At 40.1% G+C, this 19663-nt stretch overlaps 1 protein-coding gene across 2 annotated transcripts; it reads left to right on the top strand.

The window, feature by feature from the left end:
* Positions 1-260: 260 nt before the first annotated feature.
* RRAGD (Ras related GTP binding D) lies at positions 261-19663 on the top strand. Of its 2 annotated transcripts, none has more exons than XM_062488667.1 (7): positions 261-429; positions 6928-7223; positions 7637-7836; positions 8801-8915; positions 14632-14774; positions 16551-16699; positions 18629-19663. In XM_062488667.1, exons 1-7 carry the CDS (start codon positions 282-284, stop codon positions 18778-18780), a joined length of 1203 nt encoding a protein of 400 aa, XP_062344651.1. In that variant the 5' UTR covers positions 261-281; the 3' UTR covers positions 18781-19663. The 2 variants fall into 2 exon arrangements, with proteins under 2 accessions (XP_062344651.1, XP_062344652.1); XM_062488668.1 differs by lacking the exon at positions 261-429 and adding an exon at positions 764-768.

The raw sequence follows: 19663 nt of genomic DNA, 5'->3' as shown, positions 1-19663 counted from the left end.
TGCCCTCCGGCGCTAGGGTGCCAGAGGCGCGGCCGGGCTTGGGAGAGGGCCCGGGCGAGCGCGGAGGCCCCGGCGGCCCGTGACCGGGCGCGTCAGGTGACGCGGGTCACGCCGCCTCCCCGCCCGCCCCGCCGGCAGCTGCGCCGCGCTCCGCCAGCGCCGTGCGGGGGGAAGGAGGGGAGCGGCGGCGGGCGCGGCGCCAGCGCGGGACCTGCGCCCCCCGCGCCCCGAGCCCGCCGCAGGCAGAGGGGCCGCGGAGCCCCGCCAGGAGCGCGGCCGGCATGAGCCAGGTGCCGAGGAAGCTGCCGGAGGAGGAAGAGGGGGACGAGGAGGAGGAAGAAGAGGAGGAGATCGTGGGCTTGGCGGGCTATGCCGACGGGGCCGAGTCCTTCTCGGACGGCGACGCGGAGAGCGGCGGCGATGAGGCGTGTGAGTGCCGCTCGCGGCGGCCGCAGCGGCACCGGGGGCGGCGGGGAGCGGCGTGGCGGCGGCCGCGGGGCTGCGGGGGCGGGGGCTGGGACTGCTCCCGGTCAGCCGAGGGGCAGCACCGGGCTCGGAGGGGGCCGCGGGGTAGCGGCGGGCAACGAGTGCGGGTGTGGAGTGAGGCGGGGCGGCGGCCGGGGTGAGGCCGGGACGGTGGCGGGGACACAGGGCCGCCGCCAGGAGGTGAGGTTTGGCCGCCCGCGGATGTGGGTCAGGGAGGAGGTGAGGCTCCCCGCGGGGTTTGGGGCATGAGGGGAGCCAGGGACAGCGGTGCGGGAAGACGAGGTGCCCAGAGGGGGGGAAGGCCCGGTTGGGGTCGGGGTTGGGTGCTGAGAGGCCGTGCGGAGCGAGGATGCTGCGGAGGTGGCCGTGGGAAGGGCCGGGACAAGGGACACGGTGCTCGGTGGGTCAGAGCGTGAAGGGAGCTCTGAGGAAGGAGCAGGAGGGTAAAGGCTGACAGGTAGCAGGAAGAGTTGGGAAAGAGGGAGGAGGCAGAGGGAGGAGGCAAAGGGAGTGCAGGCGAAGTGTGTGTGTTTAATTTCTTATCAGTATTCTTCGTGTCTGGGGTGAGAGTTATTAGTTATTAGAGGCCACAGCTTGATGATGTGACCCGAGTGTGCCAAGGAGGTGGGGGGTTGGGTGTCACGCTATAAAAGGCAGCGGCCACACGCAGCTCTGTGTCCGGGGCTGCTCCGCAGCTGCGAGTGTCAGTCCCACAGTGGCAGGTTCTGCTAAATGTCCGTCTGTCTGTGCCTGTGAGGAGCCGCCTTACTCACTGCATGTCCGTGTCAGTATGGATGGTGATGCTGAGAAGGACGGGCTTACCAGGAAAAGCAGTCTCATTCAGTAGAAAAAGGAAATGCCAGCTCAGAGCCTGTTGCGTTCATTCAGAGTCTGAATTCATTCTTCTGAGACATATTTCACAAAGGAGCTTGGAGAACTCTCAGTATCGCAGGATAAAAAAAGAAGTGCTTTTATATGACAGCATAATAAAAGGCCACATGTTTTAAGTCTACTTAGATACTAGCGTGCAGAACCCTTCTCCTTAAAGGCCCAGTTCTCCAGGCTGCCATGGAAGGTGCTGCATTGACTAATGTAATTTTGGGGAGTGGAGGAAGGTCAGTGCTTTGATTATAAGCTTTAGTGGTTAAAAGCTAAACAAATGTTAGACTGTGGGAGCTATATAACTGAGACTGAATAAAGTCTTACTTGAACCTGCTAAAGGATTGCCTTCATTTTGATGCAAAGAGAATAAATTTTAAAGTGTTTCTTTAATGCTACACGAACTTAGTATTTTCTGTAGAGAAGTAACCCATATGCTTTCTTTAGACAAATTCATTTGGATATTTTTGAATAGGAACTTGTTAAACTGCTAAACATTCCAATTGTTTCTTTATAGTAACACTAGAATATTGCACTTAACAGAAAAGAACCTTTACATCCTGAATAGCAGGAGAAGACAGTCCATGCGGGGACTATTTTACACAGGATTAAAACAAAATCTATTTTAACTATCCTAAATCCCTGGTTTTCTGTTTCATTTTGGATTCTCTAGAGAAAGAGGCATAGAGGCATACAACATCTGAAATGGAGGGACTTCGGATTCAGTATGTGTTTTGTGTAAAACTGGGCTGCAGGGCAAGGGGCTTTCCCTTTTTTTTGTCCTTTCTTCTTGGCTCTGTACAGCAAGTAGTCGAAAATTCAGTGTCACAGCCTCCACTTTTCTACAAAGAAAGGATCAAAAAGACAGTATAAGAAGAACAGCTTCAATGCATGGCTGTTGACAGTGAAGAGAGATGCCAGACTTAAAAGTAAAAGCATGATTTCTTCTTGTAAGCATGTGGAAGATTTCAAAACTTCATCTTGGTCATCCCTCACCCTATACTATACTGGGTTTGTGTCTCCAGCTTCACTGCTGAAACCATGGCTCTTGTCCTTAGTTTACACTTAGGGTCGTATTCAGAAAAAGACCTTAAAACACTTAAATTTACATAAAGCCTAATAATTTTTTTATAGATGCAATTAAAAAGTGTTTAGAAGCAGGAAAACCCTCTGCAGAGTGTCCAAGGAAGTGGCTTTAAGACATACCACTGCGGAGTGCTGCACTTGTGGCAGCATGGAACCAGGTCTTCTGGTTCTGAGTCTTTTCTGTAGCCACAAGAATTTCCTTACGCCAGGCATTTCTGCAATGTTTATGAGCCCACAGTAGCTGAACAGCCTTCTTCATTGCATACAGGCCTTTTCTGTTAACTCTTTAGTCTCAGGCCATCTGTTAGTGTTGAAGATGTTCATTGTATGTCTTTTGTAAGAGCATTGTCTTGACAGCAATCCAAAGTGCTGCAAATACCACAGTCACAGCAGTACTGGAAATGCTTACAAGATTAATGAGTTTGAAGGTAAGGTTAGAAAGTTTGGGCTGCTACCTCTCCTTTACACAAAAATGGTTAAAACTTAATATAACTGCATTAGTGGGGGAAAAAAAATCATTATTAGCTGTATTAGTTCAAAAGTAGACTCAGAGGCTTGTTACCATGTGGATGGTAACATAAGCAAAATAATTCCTTTTGGCTTTATGTTACTTGAACAGATGAGCTGTGATGTTTTATTTGGATGTTTGAAAGCTGGTGGGATGTACAGAACATGGCATCCCTATCCCATATGCCTGCAAAGCATAGTCACCTGCTTTGACAATTAATTGCAGTTGATCTGAAATTCAGGATGGGCTTCAAAAACTGTTTTAGTTATCTCTATAAATAAAGGAGATACCAAAGTGTTCATTGTGTACTGGTGAGACAGGTCGGGACTGCTGCGTGCAGTTCTCAACTCCTTGGGGCTGTGCTCTTCTGCATGTTGCAATGCATGCAAAACACACTCCATAAGTGAGGACAGGACCACAGTTAACAGAAGTTTTGTAAGGAATTGAGGGCTTCTCTGGGGAAAAGTGCTTTTGGGTTTGTTGAGTTAAATTTGTGAATACTTCAAAGGAATGGCCTCTAACCAGCATGGCTTCTGTTCTTTATGGCTGTTCAGAAAAGTTGAAATATGGAGGGCTGTTGATATACATTAGAGACTGGCATTTTACAACATTTACTCTTTGCAGAAGTGAACGAAGCAGGAAATGTGTTGCATCTTACAATAGAGAAAATTATTATTCCCATTATAGAACAGAGAATAGTTTAGTGTTTCTCTTGGGCATATTATGATCTCACTCAGTAACCTAGTCTGGGAAGTTGCAATGATACATCTACTGGCATTTGTGGCAAATTAAAAAAGGAGTTGTCATGTACTCCTGCAGAGGAATGTGGGCAGGCAATGCATCGTCCAATTCCTTTACATATAAGGTAATCTCTTAACTCTCTCTGAGAGGGAAGTGCTGTAGAAGCCTTGCTATCTCATCAGGTTTGGATGATACTCTTACATTTCCCTGTCTTTGAACTGGCAGGATTTCAAAAGCTAAGTAACAGTCTTACTAGCAGAAGAGCTGGTCTTCATTCTTCTCAGAGCTAGCTAATTCTGTTTGCAGTTGCAACTGTATTTTTTAAATATGGCTTTAACAGAAAGCAATTTCCTGCTATTAAGCATTACAATCAGTAAAAATCTAGCAGCCTGGGATAATTTAGTACCACAACGTAAAAACTCTGAGTTATTTAAAATATTTCTTCAGATATATGTGGGTTTTTAGCTTGTTTCTCAATGAAGAGAGAGGTAGGTAGCCTGTCCTCTGGTTGTCTCATCAGTGGTCAGAATCTTGGAAACTGGTGTCCATCTTGAACAAAATCTGAAGAAAAGATGTCTCAAAGATAATATTAAGTTCCCAGAAGTTTGGGAAACTGGCATTCAGAAGAGAGGAGAAAGCTAAATGAAGTGTCCTCAGAGGGGCAGGTGAGCAGCTTTGTGTGTTCGCTGTGGGAGCAGCTGGCAGACGGGTGTACACAGTGTAGCCAGCTGAAATGTGCTGAGCTCCAGATCAGCCACAGCATGTCGTATCTGTTATTTGGAGGAGATGTCATAAGACATGCAGGAGGAAGTTGGTGTTATTGTGGTGGGAAGAGGAAGGGGACACAAAGTACAAATCCATGGTAGATAGGACTTTGTAAGTTCAGTTGTGTACAGAGCAAATTGGAGGCTTTTTATTTTTTTAAAGCATGCAATAAAGCCTCAGCTTGAAGACTGTACTTTATATGCTTTTATAGTCTTTATAAATCTTTGAATAAATTATTTTCTCTTCTGATGGCCAAAAAACCAGAGTGAGATGGAGGATACACCATTATATCTTGCCTGTTTGGTTTAGTTTATTTACAAGACTGTACCCCAAAACATACAATACCATTACATCATCCTAGAGCAGATGTCTATTATTCTTTTGGAGGTGTGAAGTGTTGTAGGCACATGTTTCTCCCAGCCACAGGAGGTACTACCACTGTTCAAGTTGATGGGAACAGTAGAGGAGTATGTTGACCTCAGTTTCTTACTTCCTAAAGTTGTTGTGTGTAGATCAGCAGAAGTGGCCATTGCTGTGTTTATAGGATTAGATTCTTGCAGAGTTAACTATCCCTGTTCTGCCTGAAAGCATTTCCCCTGTGCACTACTCCTGCCTGGCTGTGTTCATATGTGATGATTGACAAGACCACAGTAAGTGGTATTACCTGTCAAGGCCTTTCAATTGTATTTGAAAGGGACAGGATCCGTCCAATAACGATTTCAAAACTTGTGTTAGTCACTGGTGGGTGACACGGACCTGCGCTGAAAGGTGCAACCTCTCACAGGCCAGTAGATGGTGCCAGGAGATGTTTTGTGATAACGCTGCAATACCTTCAGTTTGAGAACCCCTACTTCTTTGTCGCTCAAATTTGGGAGGCACAAACAGACCTGGACAAGGTTCTGTACCCTCCTGGCAGACATACCCTGCTCCTGTGTTTCTGAAAGCTGTGAGTGAGGCTTCAGGAACGCAAGAAAACACAAGATGTAGTCACCACCCCGGGTGCAAAACATGCTCCTAGGCAAAGGATTCCTTTAAGCTTTCCATCTTTTTTGGCTGGTAAAAAAAATTGGCAGGCTGAAATTGTTGCTGAGGTTCCTTGTTTTGGATTTTCATATTTTGTGAGTAAAGCTGACCACTTAATGTATGCAGGGCATATTCAAGAATGATGCAGATAAATAAATGTGTGCCAGTTTTCTGCAATTCAAAACTTTTCCCAGCAGAAAAAAAAAGAAAAAGAAATGTAATGATGTTGTGCTATGAAGTATAATCTGAATGGTATGTAGTGCAGTGGATGGGAGAAGGTCTACCAAGCCTCACTGGATAGTACATTTAGCCTGTTGAGTGATCAGTATTTTAAACGTGACCTCTGTGTACTGAGTTGTACTCTGTGGATTTAGCACTGACAACTCAATTTTTTGCGTTGCTTATGTTTGCCACTGCAGAGTCACAGAGGTGTTTCAAAGCTTTTTACATATAAGGGCAGTGCTGTTTCACTTCAGCACAAAAGGACATTTCAAAGTTTTAGGCCAACTAAATGCAGCAATTTAGACAGCTTTAGGTGTTTTGATTAGAAATGCCTGAAACTAGAGTTGGTATGCCTACAGGAATAGATAGCTATACATTCATGTCCTTACAGATATAACAGTATATAGTTTACTGTTGGAACTACTTGGTGCTGATAAAATGGCATCAGCAACAGAAAAAGTGGTGCCAGTTTCAAACTGGGGTAGGTAACACTATGAAACTCCTGTGTTCCCAGGCCTTTGTTTTGCAAATAGGCAGATGATACGCTGTAATCTTATTTATTGGATAACAAACCTTTACAGATTGTGACATAAATCACTGAGCAGCAGGTGAAATCCTAAGCACCTTAGAAAAGGACTCCTCATGAGCTCAGTACTCTAAGTTCCAACACAGAAGCTATGTGTGCCTGCTGAGTTGAACTCTTCTTGTAGCTCCTTGGATGTGTGATTTCATTTATTTATTTATTTATTGCTTGGTTGATTTTAGAGAAAGGAAGCCCTCAGGTAGAAAGATCATGCAGAGGTACTTAACACATTCTTACTCTGTTCTTCCAGCAGTGTGATGTAGCTATCTGCTGAAAAGGGTATTTGTTATCAGATGATACTCTTTTAAAGAAGATTATATGTGGCATAGTGTTAATTAGAGCAAAATTAGGTATTTTAAGATGTCTGTGTGTGATAACAGATTTTTCTGATACAAACAGAGCAGTCAAGCCTTCTGCAGTTTCTGTCTTGGAGGTGAGAAGTAGATTTTCTGATAGTATACCCTGAGGGGCAAATAATTCAAGTCAAAATGCCTGTAGCACAGCTCTCCAAGCTTGAACTGGTAACATTTGCATAAATTCATACAAAAAATTCATTATCAAATGTATGTTATCTGGCAGTTACTAATTATATTGCCATAGTATATTCCTTTTCTTCTTGTGTGATTTCATTCAGTTTTGGATTTCAATGATCCCTTCAGTACTGAAGTTAAGCCAAGAATCCTGCTCATGGGATTGAGAAGAAGTGGAAAGTCTTCCATTCAGAAAGTTGTCTTTCACAAAATGTCACCGAATGAGACTCTGTTCTTGGAGAGCACAAACAAGATCTGCAGAGAGGATGTTTCCAACAGCTCCTTTGTCAACTTTCAGATATGGGATTTTCCTGGGCAAATTGACTTCTTTGACCCTACGTTTGATTATGAGATGATTTTCAGAGGCACTGGAGCACTGATATTTGTTATTGATTCTCAGGTAAAAAAAGGGGCTTTAAGCTACTTTTTTTCTTTTCTTCCTTCAGCAATAGACAAATGGGTTGGAAAGCAGAGTTTTTTTCAAAGCAAATAATTAATTTACATCACAAACATACATGAAAAGAAGACATTAAAACTTGAAGAGCTGCTTGGCTATTTTTAATCTCTCTCTGCAGTGTGTTCCGAAGTTAACTAATTTGTTTTAACATCTCAAGGTTCTTGCTCAGATTCTTAAGTGCTGACAGCATGAGATTGGTGCACATGCTGGATGTAGGCTCAGGCTTGTACTTATAAAACATTTTAAAAAAATCAAGCTGTTGTTGAGCTGTAGTACCATCTAAAAATAAGTATAATAAAATTTAATATATATTTAAAATCTTTCCTGACTTGTAGCTCTTCATTTCCCTTTATTAGGATGATTACATGGAAGCATTAGCTCGGCTACATCTTACTGTGACCAGAGCCTATAAAGTGAATCCAGACATCAACTTTGAAATCTTTATCCATAAAGTGGATGGTTTATCTGATGATCACAAGATTGAAACGCAGAGGGATATTCACCAGAGGGCAAATGATGACCTTGCAGATGCTGGATTGGAGAAGATTCACCTCAGGTGAGAAAAGTTGCTGTGTAGATAATGCTGAAGAGGAGAGCAGCTTATTTAACAAGTTACCATTTTCTGTATTCTCGAAGTAGCAAGCAACATGCTTTAGATATAGGAAGTAAAGGGATAATCAGAGATACTGCATTTTCCCTGAGCCAAAGTGTCCTATTTCTGATTGCTGTCTTGAAGGGAAAGATGGAGAGCCACTTAATAATGGATGACAAACATGCCAGAATCCTATCACTTTTTGCTGCAGTTGCTGTCTTGAGATAAGTTGCCTTGGACAGTGACAACAACCAGTAGAGCTCCAGGCAGTGGAGTGTATATGCCACTACATCACTTTTGCCTTCTTTGAAAGCTCTCTGCCACACGGTCCCCTCCCAGTCACTCATCCTTGCTGCTGCAGCCTGCTTTGGAGCTGCTTGGGAAGATCTGTGTTGTATCTTTGCCTTATATCTTCCCATAAAATGGAATACTGTAGCAAATAGTGACTAGTGGATTTGGAGACTGGGAACCAGGGGATATCAAGTCGTCATGGCTTTCTTAGCACTTTAAATCCAAGTACAAATATATTAAAAAGAGAGGCTTGCTCCATAAACATGTCAGCTCTTTAGAGCTCTTAACTACTCAACTGCATCACTGAACTAATAAGTGGGTCCACAACTTTGAAAAAGTAGATCACAACAGACAGACTCAGTAATACTCTTCTCCTGAAATTCAATAAATCTTTTTGTAAGAATACCAGCATGGGAGTTGCATTAAAAAATTATACATCAAGGTCTAGGTTGGGGGGTTTTTTAGTATAGAGATGAAGTCCTGTGCTTCAATCATATCATAACTTTTGATCACAGGGGTAATTGCATTCGTGTAGGCACTTACTGTCTGACAATATTTTATTTCGCTCATATTGTGAAAGGTACATCACGTTCACAGTATTTGGCTAAAAGGAAAATGTGGTGACATTTTTTTCCAGCTTTTATCTGACAAGCATATATGATCATTCTATATTTGAAGCATTTAGTAAAGTGGTACAGAAACTGATTCCACAGCTCCCAACACTGGAAAACCTGCTTAACATCTTTATTTCAGTAAGTACTTACTATATCCTTTGTTGTAGATCTGGCTGTGTCCAACATGCATGTTCAGATGCACTGTTCACTGCCTTCTTAAAGATCATGAGCAATGTGAACTCTCAGAGAAATTAACAGAACTTAGTTGAAATGCACCTCCATGCAGCTTGGCCTCAGCTCCATGTCTGTTAAACAGCTTTGATGAGGTGCTGAGATACTCATAGTATTTCCTGAGTCACATAAAGTGGGTTAGCAGCCATCACTTTTCTGCTTGTAACATCACTCTGAATGTTGCAAAAGTCTGTGCTGCATGTATTTGTTTAAGTTGCACTTAAAACTTGCATGATAAATATTTAAAGGAACATAATCTACTCTGACCTCTTACGGGGAGCTGTCAGTAGTGCTTCCCAGAATTAATTTTACTTCTTATCGGAGGTTTACTGAGCTTAAGAAAATTTTCTTATGTCATGAAATTTTTAGATGTAGAGTTCCACCAACAACTTCCATAGTTACTCTGAAGGCCAGGTCGGGAGTTCTGTGTATACCTAGTGGTTTGTTACCAATGTGGAAGAGATTGCTTGCCCCACTCATCTGATCCCTTCCTTTCCTTTCAACTGGTTCTTACACTCACCTGTTCCCTCATGGGATTACTATATCATGCTCTTATGCTCTGTTTAATTTGGTTAAAAGCAGGTGATGGAGGAGTCCTACATGCTCTTGTTCTGACACAAGTTAAAAGATGGAAACATGGGACAGTGAGTGAAGGGGAGCACAATGAATAGATTGTAAAAGGGGGAAACTTCCTATTTTACTGATTGTTAAATCAGGTCATAATGGCTGTGAAAACTGCACCCTTTCTCACAGTATTCTTATTTTGTGCTTGGCAACTAGCACTAATTACTGAAGCTTCAATTTCCAAGCAAGATACTTTGTTGTGTCTTTTTGTGATTTTGACGTAAGAAATTATTTAATATCATTCAACAGTCTGTAAGATAAAATTAGACTTCATGGTTTTTCAGTGTGAAAATGGAGAGAGATAAAAGTTGGATGTGAAAGGGAAAGCTAAGAATAGAGGAAGGTCATTCCAAAACATATTCTCTTACTATTAAACAGCATATTTATACTGTTTCATAATTAATAGTTTGCTACAAAGATCTGTTTCTTCAAAAACAGCAGGACTGTATACCATTTATTTTCGTGTAGTCTCAAAACTCCGCATCAGAGATGTAATGAAGAAATGATGGCAACAATTCTAGAACAATTAGATAGTGGTTTTGGCACACAGTCTTACAGAGAAAGCCAGCTGAATAATAGTCTTCCTTGTGTCAGAGTCACTCCAGTCACTCATTGTGAGTTGGATCTCTATACGGAGTGTCCTCACTGTTTGGAGTTGGTAAGGGTTTGTACAAAATCTCCACATGAACTGAGCACAGGCAGCTTCCTGAATGACTGATGCCAGTTGCTGGTGTGTCTGGAACACCCAGCTCTAGTCATACCTAGAATATGAGGTATAGTTTGTAAGGAAGAACAAGTAGTTCAAATAAATGAGAAGTCCAGAAAAGTGAGGGAGGTGTGCTATGTCCCCTGCTCAGTATGGGAAAGAGTCTCAGACGGTTTCTTTGCTCCAGTGTCTTAGTGACCTAGGGCCTTGTGTAGCTGCATCACTATGTCCTCAGCATGCTTGCTGTTTTTACAACTATCCTCTGTCTGTGGACAGGGAGACTCATAATGACTGTTTGCAACCACAGGAAGATTAAACATCCTTCTCGCTCATACAATTACTTAGGGGGTGCCTCTTTACCTTGGCTACTTAGTAACAAATATTGGCATGGATTTTGGTCACGCCTTACCTCAGGAAGCCAATGTGTTGGATATGAGGGTGTGGGTGTATTCGTGTTCTACTTTTGGTTTTGCAGCAGCGTTCATGAGGAAATGCTTTCATTTATGCCACGGAGACTTCCAGCACAAAAAGCTGATGATTATAAAAATAGATCTGTGATCACTCTTAAGTTCACAGCAGGTTTTTGCCCAAGTTTATAACACCACAGTATGTGAGCATGTTTGAGGAACCATCACTGTGATAATACTGCTTTGGCATTTTTTAATGTAACTGCTTGTAAGTCATTAAGTAACTGGCACTCAAAATACACGTTACTCTTACCTGACTAACACACTTACCAGGTTCATATAGAAGGATGCCTGTTTCTTAATTACTGTAGCCTTATCAACCAATCAAGTTGTGTGACATGGGAAAGTGAGTTTTTATTTGAGGGTTGTTTGGTTTGTTTTAAGGGATATTAAAAAGTAACAATTATTACAGTAAAATAAAATAATGTACTGTGTTGATCATTTAATGATTTAAATTTTGTGATCTGTAAATTCAAATGTAGTGCTTAAAATTAATTAATGAAATTTGCTGTGTGATGTAAGGCCTGTTTAAATAATTGTCCAAAATTCATTACTAACCGGATGTTACTGGCAATATCCTCTTAAGTTCTTTTGAGAGTTGATTTTTTAGGACCAAATTCTGGCTTACTTTCATTAAAGACAGAAAAAGACAGGCCTGTTTATCTGTCCTAGGAATTGGAGAAATACTGCTACTTTTACTGAACTCATTCTATTTAAGGAATAGAAACTATCTTCTACATCATCATACCCCATATAGTTGAGAAACATAGTTTGAGTTTCAAGTACCTCATGGTTTTTACCTATCCAAAATAAAATCTCATCTATTCATTGCAGATTTTTCACAATGACTCTCTTGGTTCAGATTAACCATGGAATATTCGTACACTAATTCTGAGAACATTTAGCACATGTTGCATCTTCTCTGCAGACTGTAGGGTTGTGTCAGAGAGAACTGGTGCTTATTCAGACCCTGCTCTCATTTAATTATGGCAGCCTTTGATTCAGTAAGGAACCCACCAGCTCTAGTAACAGAAACAGTTGATTTCTTATTGTCATTTTCGCTAAGCATTAATGATGTCATGTCTCTTTGAATGGTACTTTTAATCCAGCTTTTCCTGGTTTTTTATGACTTGTTTTTGTTTTTGCAGTTTCTGTTTGGGTATTTTTGCGGGCTAGGGGCAGCAGGTGGGGTGTTGAGTAGTTTCCACACAAAAATTCTGGGAAGTCCTTTGATTTTTTTGATTACAGTTGTGCTGAAAACCCTGGCAAATGAAATATTTGAAGGCATGTGGATAAATTTAGTGGTTACTACTGCTGGCAGTCTGCTTTCACAGAGGTTTCTGTCACCATAAAAATTTATAAAGAAGCAAGTAGGTGCAGTTTCTCTGCAGGTCCTACCACAATGTATCAGTTGCAATTGAAACACAAGTATAGTTTAAGAGAACAATTTCTGCCCTTACCCTACAGGTGTAACTGCTGGCATGGTAGATGTCTCAAGACATTCATGGCAAATGTTCAGAAAACTTTCTGAACTCTCACTGCAAGTACAGGCAGGCTGCAGCACCTGGAGCTCTGAGATGAAAAAAACCTGTTCTCATTGTTAAATGTTACTATATTGTCACTGGCATCTTAATAATTTAAAATGCATCTTACCTGTACAGCTGAAATTGTTGCAATGTCTTTGTGTAATATGAAACTTTGTAATTGACTTCTCATGAATGACACTGCAGGGCTCAAGTTTCAGCTTCTTCTGTCTGAAACGACTTGTATTTTCAGATACAATTTTGGCAATGAGTTACAGCTATGTACTTACATGATATTTCAAGAGAGTCTTATAATTAATCTTATTCGACATCGTTTGTTGAACTGTGTGAGGTGCTGTCAGAATTACTATTTAAAAAGTAAAGTTACTGAACTCCCATATGTGGCCAGAATAACCAGCATAAATATGCATACAGTTTTGTTCTTTGTGCTCAAACAGCATAGACTCCTAGAACCCTGTAGGCTGAAAGGGCCCTTTAGAGGTCAGGTGCTGCTCAGAGTCAGGCCAGTTACAGCAAGTTGGTTATGGCTAGGTCCAGTTCAGCTTTGTGCATTTGGAAGGATAGAAGCTATTATAGAGTCTCAGGTCAGCATGCTCCCAATCCTTCACCACTCTTATTTTTATTTTTTTTTCTTGTATCAAGTCAGAGTTCCAGCCTGTGCCTTTTGGCTTCTGTCCTTCAACATTGTAGCTCTGAGGAGTTTGGCTCTGGCTTCTCTGAACCCTTACATTAGGTATTTGTAGATAGCAATGAGTCTTCTTCAGGGTGAAGAAAGCCATTTCTCTGAGACTCTCCTTGTACATCCTGTGCTTCAGCCCATCTACCTAAGGTATCCACAGTGTATAGTTTGTTTTGGATGTTTTTTTATTACTGGCTTACTGAATATGGCACTCAGTTTTTTCCATTATGAAATGCAAGAAATTCACTTCTATACTCTGTTATTACTAAAGGATGTTTACACTCTTAGCTCTGTGTGCAGTGATGGAAGAGTGACTTCTCTTTAGGAAGCAAATGCCCAAAATATTGCTGGCCATTGTTCAATAGCATATCTAGTGTTGGAAATTTTTCTGTGTATTTCAGTAAATATGAAAATCAGGATAGTCACTTTAGTTACTTAACTATATGTTAAATAGCTAACTTAGAAAAGAAGGAAAAAAAAATGGAAAAGTTCTGTAGCTGTACAAAAGAAGCTGAAACTATTAAAACTTGTTAAGGATTTTTTTGTGTGGTTTTTGGTGGTTACAGAACTACAGCAGTCCCAAACCATGTTAAAATGGGAATCCCATATATGGAGACAATTCAGATGGATGAAGAAAGTTGCTTGTCTTCCCATATAGGTGTATACTGAAGAGTATTTTATAGTTTGTGCTTTAGTAATACTGGGAAACTGCCCTTTTTTCATGCTGGGACAGCTGCACAGGTGTAATCCCTTGACATCAGCCAGCAAGGGTACTGTTTTCAGTTAAGCAGTTCACTCTTTTTTTTTTTTTCCAGGAAGCAGAGGCTTATGGCAGTTTACCTTATCTACACAAAGAGTAAGAGCTAGCATTCCTGGCTAGCTTCTCAGAGCTGTGAATATGATACATCTCCAGTATGGAGAGCGTCTTAATCAGCTTGGCAGGATGACAGGAACATAGCTGTCATCACTTTAGCAAGCCTTAGCATTTTAAATATGGCTTTAACCACCAGTGCTACATGAAACCTGAGGGCACCATAAGAACACTGGTTTCTCTCCTGTGATCCTAAAAGGTGTTCTACAGAACCCAACAGTAGAACAGCTACAGACTGCAGTGAAAAATTTTTTTCATTTCCTTGAGAAATCAGTTCCTGAACAATACTGTCTTCTTTATCCATCAGTGTTTTCTTTCCTTTGTTTCTATCTTCTCACATGCCCAGCTAGAATAACTTTAGATTACAGCTGTCTTTTATGTCTGTTGCTACAACACCAAAAGCTTGAACTTGGAAGATTTTTCTGCTCCACCCTTGCCCTCCCTCATTTTCCACTGAAAAGAAATTTAATCTCTCCAGGTGGAGAAGTTTGGGAGTGTCACTTGGCATTATGTCTGGCAGAGGCAGAAACTGTTGGAAGGTTTGTGAGCATTATGGTTTGCTACAAATACAACAGTGCTCTATGTACACTTCTTTCAAAATGAGCTTGATTGCAATTTATTTTCTTTAGCCTAGTCTTTTCATATAACAGGCGAGTAAGGGAACAGAAAAGCTTGAGATTAATTGAAAACAAGGATTCCACTTTATTTTTCTTTTTTTCTTCTCTTGAATAGAATTCTGGGATTGAAAAAGCATTTTTATTTGATGTAGTCAGTAAGATCTATATTGCAACAGACAGCACTCCAGTGGATATGCAAACTTACGAGCTCTGCTGTGATATGATAGATGTTGTGATTGACATTTCTTGTATATATGGGTAAGTAAATTGTGAATGTTTTCCATAAAGCTGTGTACTGAGAATCTGAGTAGCCTCAAAATTAGAGTAGTGTGGGTTTAAACAATAGTGAGAATGGGTAATTTGCCAGGACAGGGGAGGAGGAAATGGCTGGCTTCTCAGGGACTGATCTTTCCCAGCAACAAGCATTGCTCCCTATTCAGTCTCTTTTGCGAGCATCTTCCTCTTTCTATGCTAATAATTTTATTTGGAGGAAGGAGTGGGAAGAAACCAACCTAAAATAAAAGGAAACACCATGGTTTTGTTCCCTAGGGATGAAATCAACAGAAGGATGCCTCCTGTTTTAAAAAGAAGTGAGACCATATTTAGTTTTATTTAATAGCCAGTGGCCTCTAATAGCTTCAGAGAGTTGTTTCACTCTCACTTCAGTTCTGTTTGTCCCCTATCCCCTACATGACCTTTATGGGTTTTTTTCAGTTTCCCCTTCTTGTACATTAGCAAGTGAAAATCTCCTGGGCCGGCATGTACATCTCCTTGCAAGTTATGTGTTCAGTAGCTTGGCCCTTGGCCAAATGTAATGCCAGCCATTCCTGGGAAAGGCAGGGGCACATTTAACAATTAGTGCATTAAGGTGCTTCCACTTGGAGGCCAATGCATAACATGCTGAGAGTGTGGTAGGCTGGGGTAGCTTTGCATTTGTACCCACTGACAGACTTCTTGCACTCTTGGAGAAGGTACAAGGGAGAGTCCTGGTGCAGATGTGCAATAAGCACTGGAACAATAAACTGTTGAATACTTAACCTATTATCGCTGAAGTTTGTATATTCTACTGTGTGTTTCAGATTTTGGAGTTGTCACTTCAGTAACTGTGTAAGAACTTGTTTCACAGAGGTATAAAATAAAGGATGCTGATTTTTGTAAAGAGAAAGATTGTGCTGTGTAGTTCAAAAGAGTGTGCATTTAATAATTATCTGTACAACACCACTTGTGGGGCTCTTTACAAAATATCATTCTGCCACTGTGGTTGTGTAGCCATTTAGCATTCATCACCAGAGATCTGCTTGCCATTTTTTAGTTACAGACTAAAGACACGATATTACAATTCATTTCTTGTCCTCTGTTCCTGGAGCATCTGTGGAACTTGCCACTTTAATATATTATTGAGACTAATTGTTCTGGGAGGTTGGTGATAACTATCCATTTAACAATATCTGTGTGTGCATCCAGGAATGAGGTTAAAATGACAATGTTACAATCTACAAAAACATAATACAGTGATCATCATGACACAGCATCTAATGAGAGATCCCTTTTCATAATATGTTGCAGAAGTCAGCATCTCATGAGGAAAGTCTCATGATGTCTTAAACTATCAGTCAGCTGCTACTGCTCAAGCAAGGTTACTGGATTTGGAGTTATCAGTACAGACCTACTCTTTCACATGTTTATGATAAGTCATAATATAGAGCACTGATTAAAAGAAAAGTAGCATTGTGGTAAATGGGTGGTAACTTAATAGAGGAAAAAATAAGGTTCCAGTTCAGACACTTGGCAATCAATCAATCTGATTTCTAGCCCCAGATCTAAGGTTTGGTGTGTGATGGGATAAACAGTTTAATCTATTTGTCTTCTTAGTTTACGTAGTGTGCAGTTTGAAGAAGAGTCCCTGAAAGATTAAAAAGAAGATTTCATAAAGTTTGAGATTCTTTGGTGAGCGAGCCAATGCAGCAGTACTTTTGTTAGCTAATCTGGTGTCTTTATCTTTTGTTGTTTGTTTGTTTGAATATTGCTCTTTAGGCTTAAAGATGATGGCACTGGAACTCCTTATGATAAAGAATCAATGGCAATCATAAAACTGAATAATACAACTGTCCTTTATTTAAAAGAGGTGACAAAATTCCTCGCTCTTGTTTGTTTTGTCAGAGAAGAAAGCTTTGAGAGAAAAGGTATTTTCCCCTTTTCTAGTATTGCATTAATCTTCCCTTATATTAGTGAGTTAATGAATAACTCAGGTTATTATTAGCTGATAAGAGTTTTCTAACTGTATCAGAGGTAAGTACAGCTTGATAAAGCTTACATAACATTTTTAAAGGGATGAAAGTACTTGTGAAAGCATTATGATGGGATGAAATCATAAATGTATTTGACAACGTTCTGCTATGAGAGCTTTTGAAAGTTTACATCCAATGCAGTAAACTTCCACCTGCAAATGTAGACTCTGTTAGTTTATCTTGACTGACACTGATTTGTACGTGTTGACACATACATACACATTTGGAACAGCTTGCCTGCCAAAACCAAGGGAAAATGTTTGACTGATAGAATGTTCTTGCTTTTCTTATATCTGAAAGGAGGCTTTTGAAAAATTGCATATTTAGGACCTAGTCCTATTTAGAAGTGCTTTAATATTTTGCAGTTAAAGTGCATAAAGTTTCTTTGTTATTTTTCTGACCCTGGTCCAAGTCAATACTGAACCCTTAGTTCATGACCTCTCTGCTCACTGGCACGATGTTCACTGAGTTGCTGGTCTTTGTGACATGCTCTGAGACCAAAACTCAGCAGCAGAAGAGCAAGCTGTTATCTGGGCTTGTGTGCCCCATCTTGTGATAGTAATTTCACCAGTCAGTGTTGGTGTGTTTATGAATGCAGCACTTGCACTATGTCCACTGGAGTGTTTGACAGCCTATTGAGCTTTTGATAGAACTTAAACTGGTTAAATGTCTCTTCCATACCCCTACCACATTTATTGTATATGAATATTGAATGCAGTCACTTTCTGTTGAAGGCATAAGAAGTGTTACTTCTGCATATTTACTAACAGCACTGTTTCAGAAAGATACTACGTTAAGTAACCATCCATTAGGGTGTGTTCATTACTGTGTGAGGTTGTTGTGTCTGCATAGTTGAGACACTTGGTAGCCTGCACTCTTCTGCAATACAGTTCTGGTATTATAATGGAGATGAGCTTTTTGTACTTCATAAATTCAAAGTAATATTTTGTCCTAACATTAGGGAGATGGAAAACAGTTCCTGGGGGAAAAAAACAAAACAAAGTGTAACATGGTGGATTTAAACCACTTAAAAATATGTATCCCCTGTTATGGAAATTGAAGTGGAAAATGCTGCAGTATTTAAGAAAGCTTATGGCATTAACATTGAAAGGTCATGAGCTCAGTACCAAAATTTAAAAAATGTATTACAGTATTACAGAACTGTAGCACTCAATCAGTCTTCCAATTGACTACCAATATGGCTTTACAGCTTTTCTGTGGGATCACGTTCAGCCCACTGACATGGTAATGTTATCTGCCTATTATGTAAGTATCTCATCTAACAGCATGTCTATTGTGTTACTTTTTAATTACAGTGTAAGATGAAATATAGCTGGCTGAGATTTGGTAACAGTTCTATCAAGTATCCATTTCAAAGTTTATGTATTGTCAAAAAATGAGCATTTTTTGATCAATAGATGCTACTTATTGTGATCGCAGTTATTCTGTAAAGCAGATTTCTAAAATAACACCATATTTTATAAAAGATTTAGTTTTTCTTCTAGTATACTGAGCACTTCTATAAAGCCTTTTATTTGATTAAGGATCTGTTATCTGCCAATAACTTCTATTTGTTTTCTCTTAAAATTTAGGAGTATATTTAATAGCAGACATAGTATCAAGCTGTAATGCTTGCTGAATTATTTGTATTTATCAAATATGCTTTTGCTTAGCACAGAAAAAATTCCTGGACAGTTCACTGAATATGGTGTCCAGATGGACAGTATGGTATTTCACTAAACACTGAATATAAGCAATGGTTTAATTACCACCTTATTTATGTGAATGTCTTTATTAATATGTAAAACATTTCTGTCTCTGTAGGATTAATAGACTACAATTTCCATTGTTTTCGAAAAGCCATACAAGAAGTATTTGAAGTAAGAATGAAAGTAGTAAGATCTCGAAAACATCAAAGCCACGTGCAAAAAAATAAAAGACCCACTCCCAATGGAACACCAAGAATGCCATTGTAACTGAGGTTTTCTGGCAATGTGGCAAGCAAAGTTTCATGAAGTTGACATGATCTTCTGCATCTCATTGCACTGAGTGAAGAGGAAAACAAATGGGACTGATGTATTATATGAATTTTTCCCGAACGTTCAGAAAGCACTGTTTAAATATTTTTATCCAATCAGTTTTTTTCATATAGTGAGCACTTTGAGCAAAATGTTGTATATATAAACATTGAGGCGAGCAGTTGTAAGAATTTTCTTAATATATGCTGTAAACCTTTTTCATGCCATATTAAGAAAAAACAGCTGTGACAGAAATACTGGGTACATAATTTGCACTTTTTCATGTTTTCCTTGTGGACTTGGACTTTGATAAACTTAGTTTTTATGGTGGTTTTGATGCATGGTGTCAGGTAAAATGTATGCTGTAGTTTATTTACCTACTACAATCAAATTGGTTAGTAAACAATTAAGAAAACTTGGTACAATGTCTTTTTAAATTTGTGACAGCTAATACCTAACATTCATACAGATCTAATTTCATATATTTTTCAATTTGTAAACTGAATAATAATATTGAAGTATTACAGCAATAAACACCTTACCAGGGATCATAACTGGTAGGTAAATATTAGCTTTTATAAAACAGGCTTTTGGCCAAATTTCATCCAGAGTTCTCCTTAACACTGGTCATGCCCTCTCTTGGGTCTGGTTTTATTATTTACCTCAGCATATGCCACTAAAATACCTTTCTATAAAGATGATTGTTTTGTAAAATGGCTCTATGTTGCACTGGTATTTTTATAAGGCTTATGTTGTATCTGTATGGCTGGATTTACATTGCTAAGTTTGTGTCAAGAGCCTGCACATGTACAATTGGTGCAATGAAGAATCTGTATTTCCA

The sequence above is a fragment of the Cinclus cinclus genome, chromosome 3 (assembly GCF_963662255.1).
Source record: "Cinclus cinclus chromosome 3, bCinCin1.1, whole genome shotgun sequence".
Classification (NCBI taxonomy): Eukaryota; Metazoa; Chordata; class Aves; order Passeriformes; family Cinclidae; genus Cinclus; species Cinclus cinclus.
Note: the sequence above shows the minus strand (reverse complement) of the source record. Positions and strands in the feature narration are given on the sequence as shown.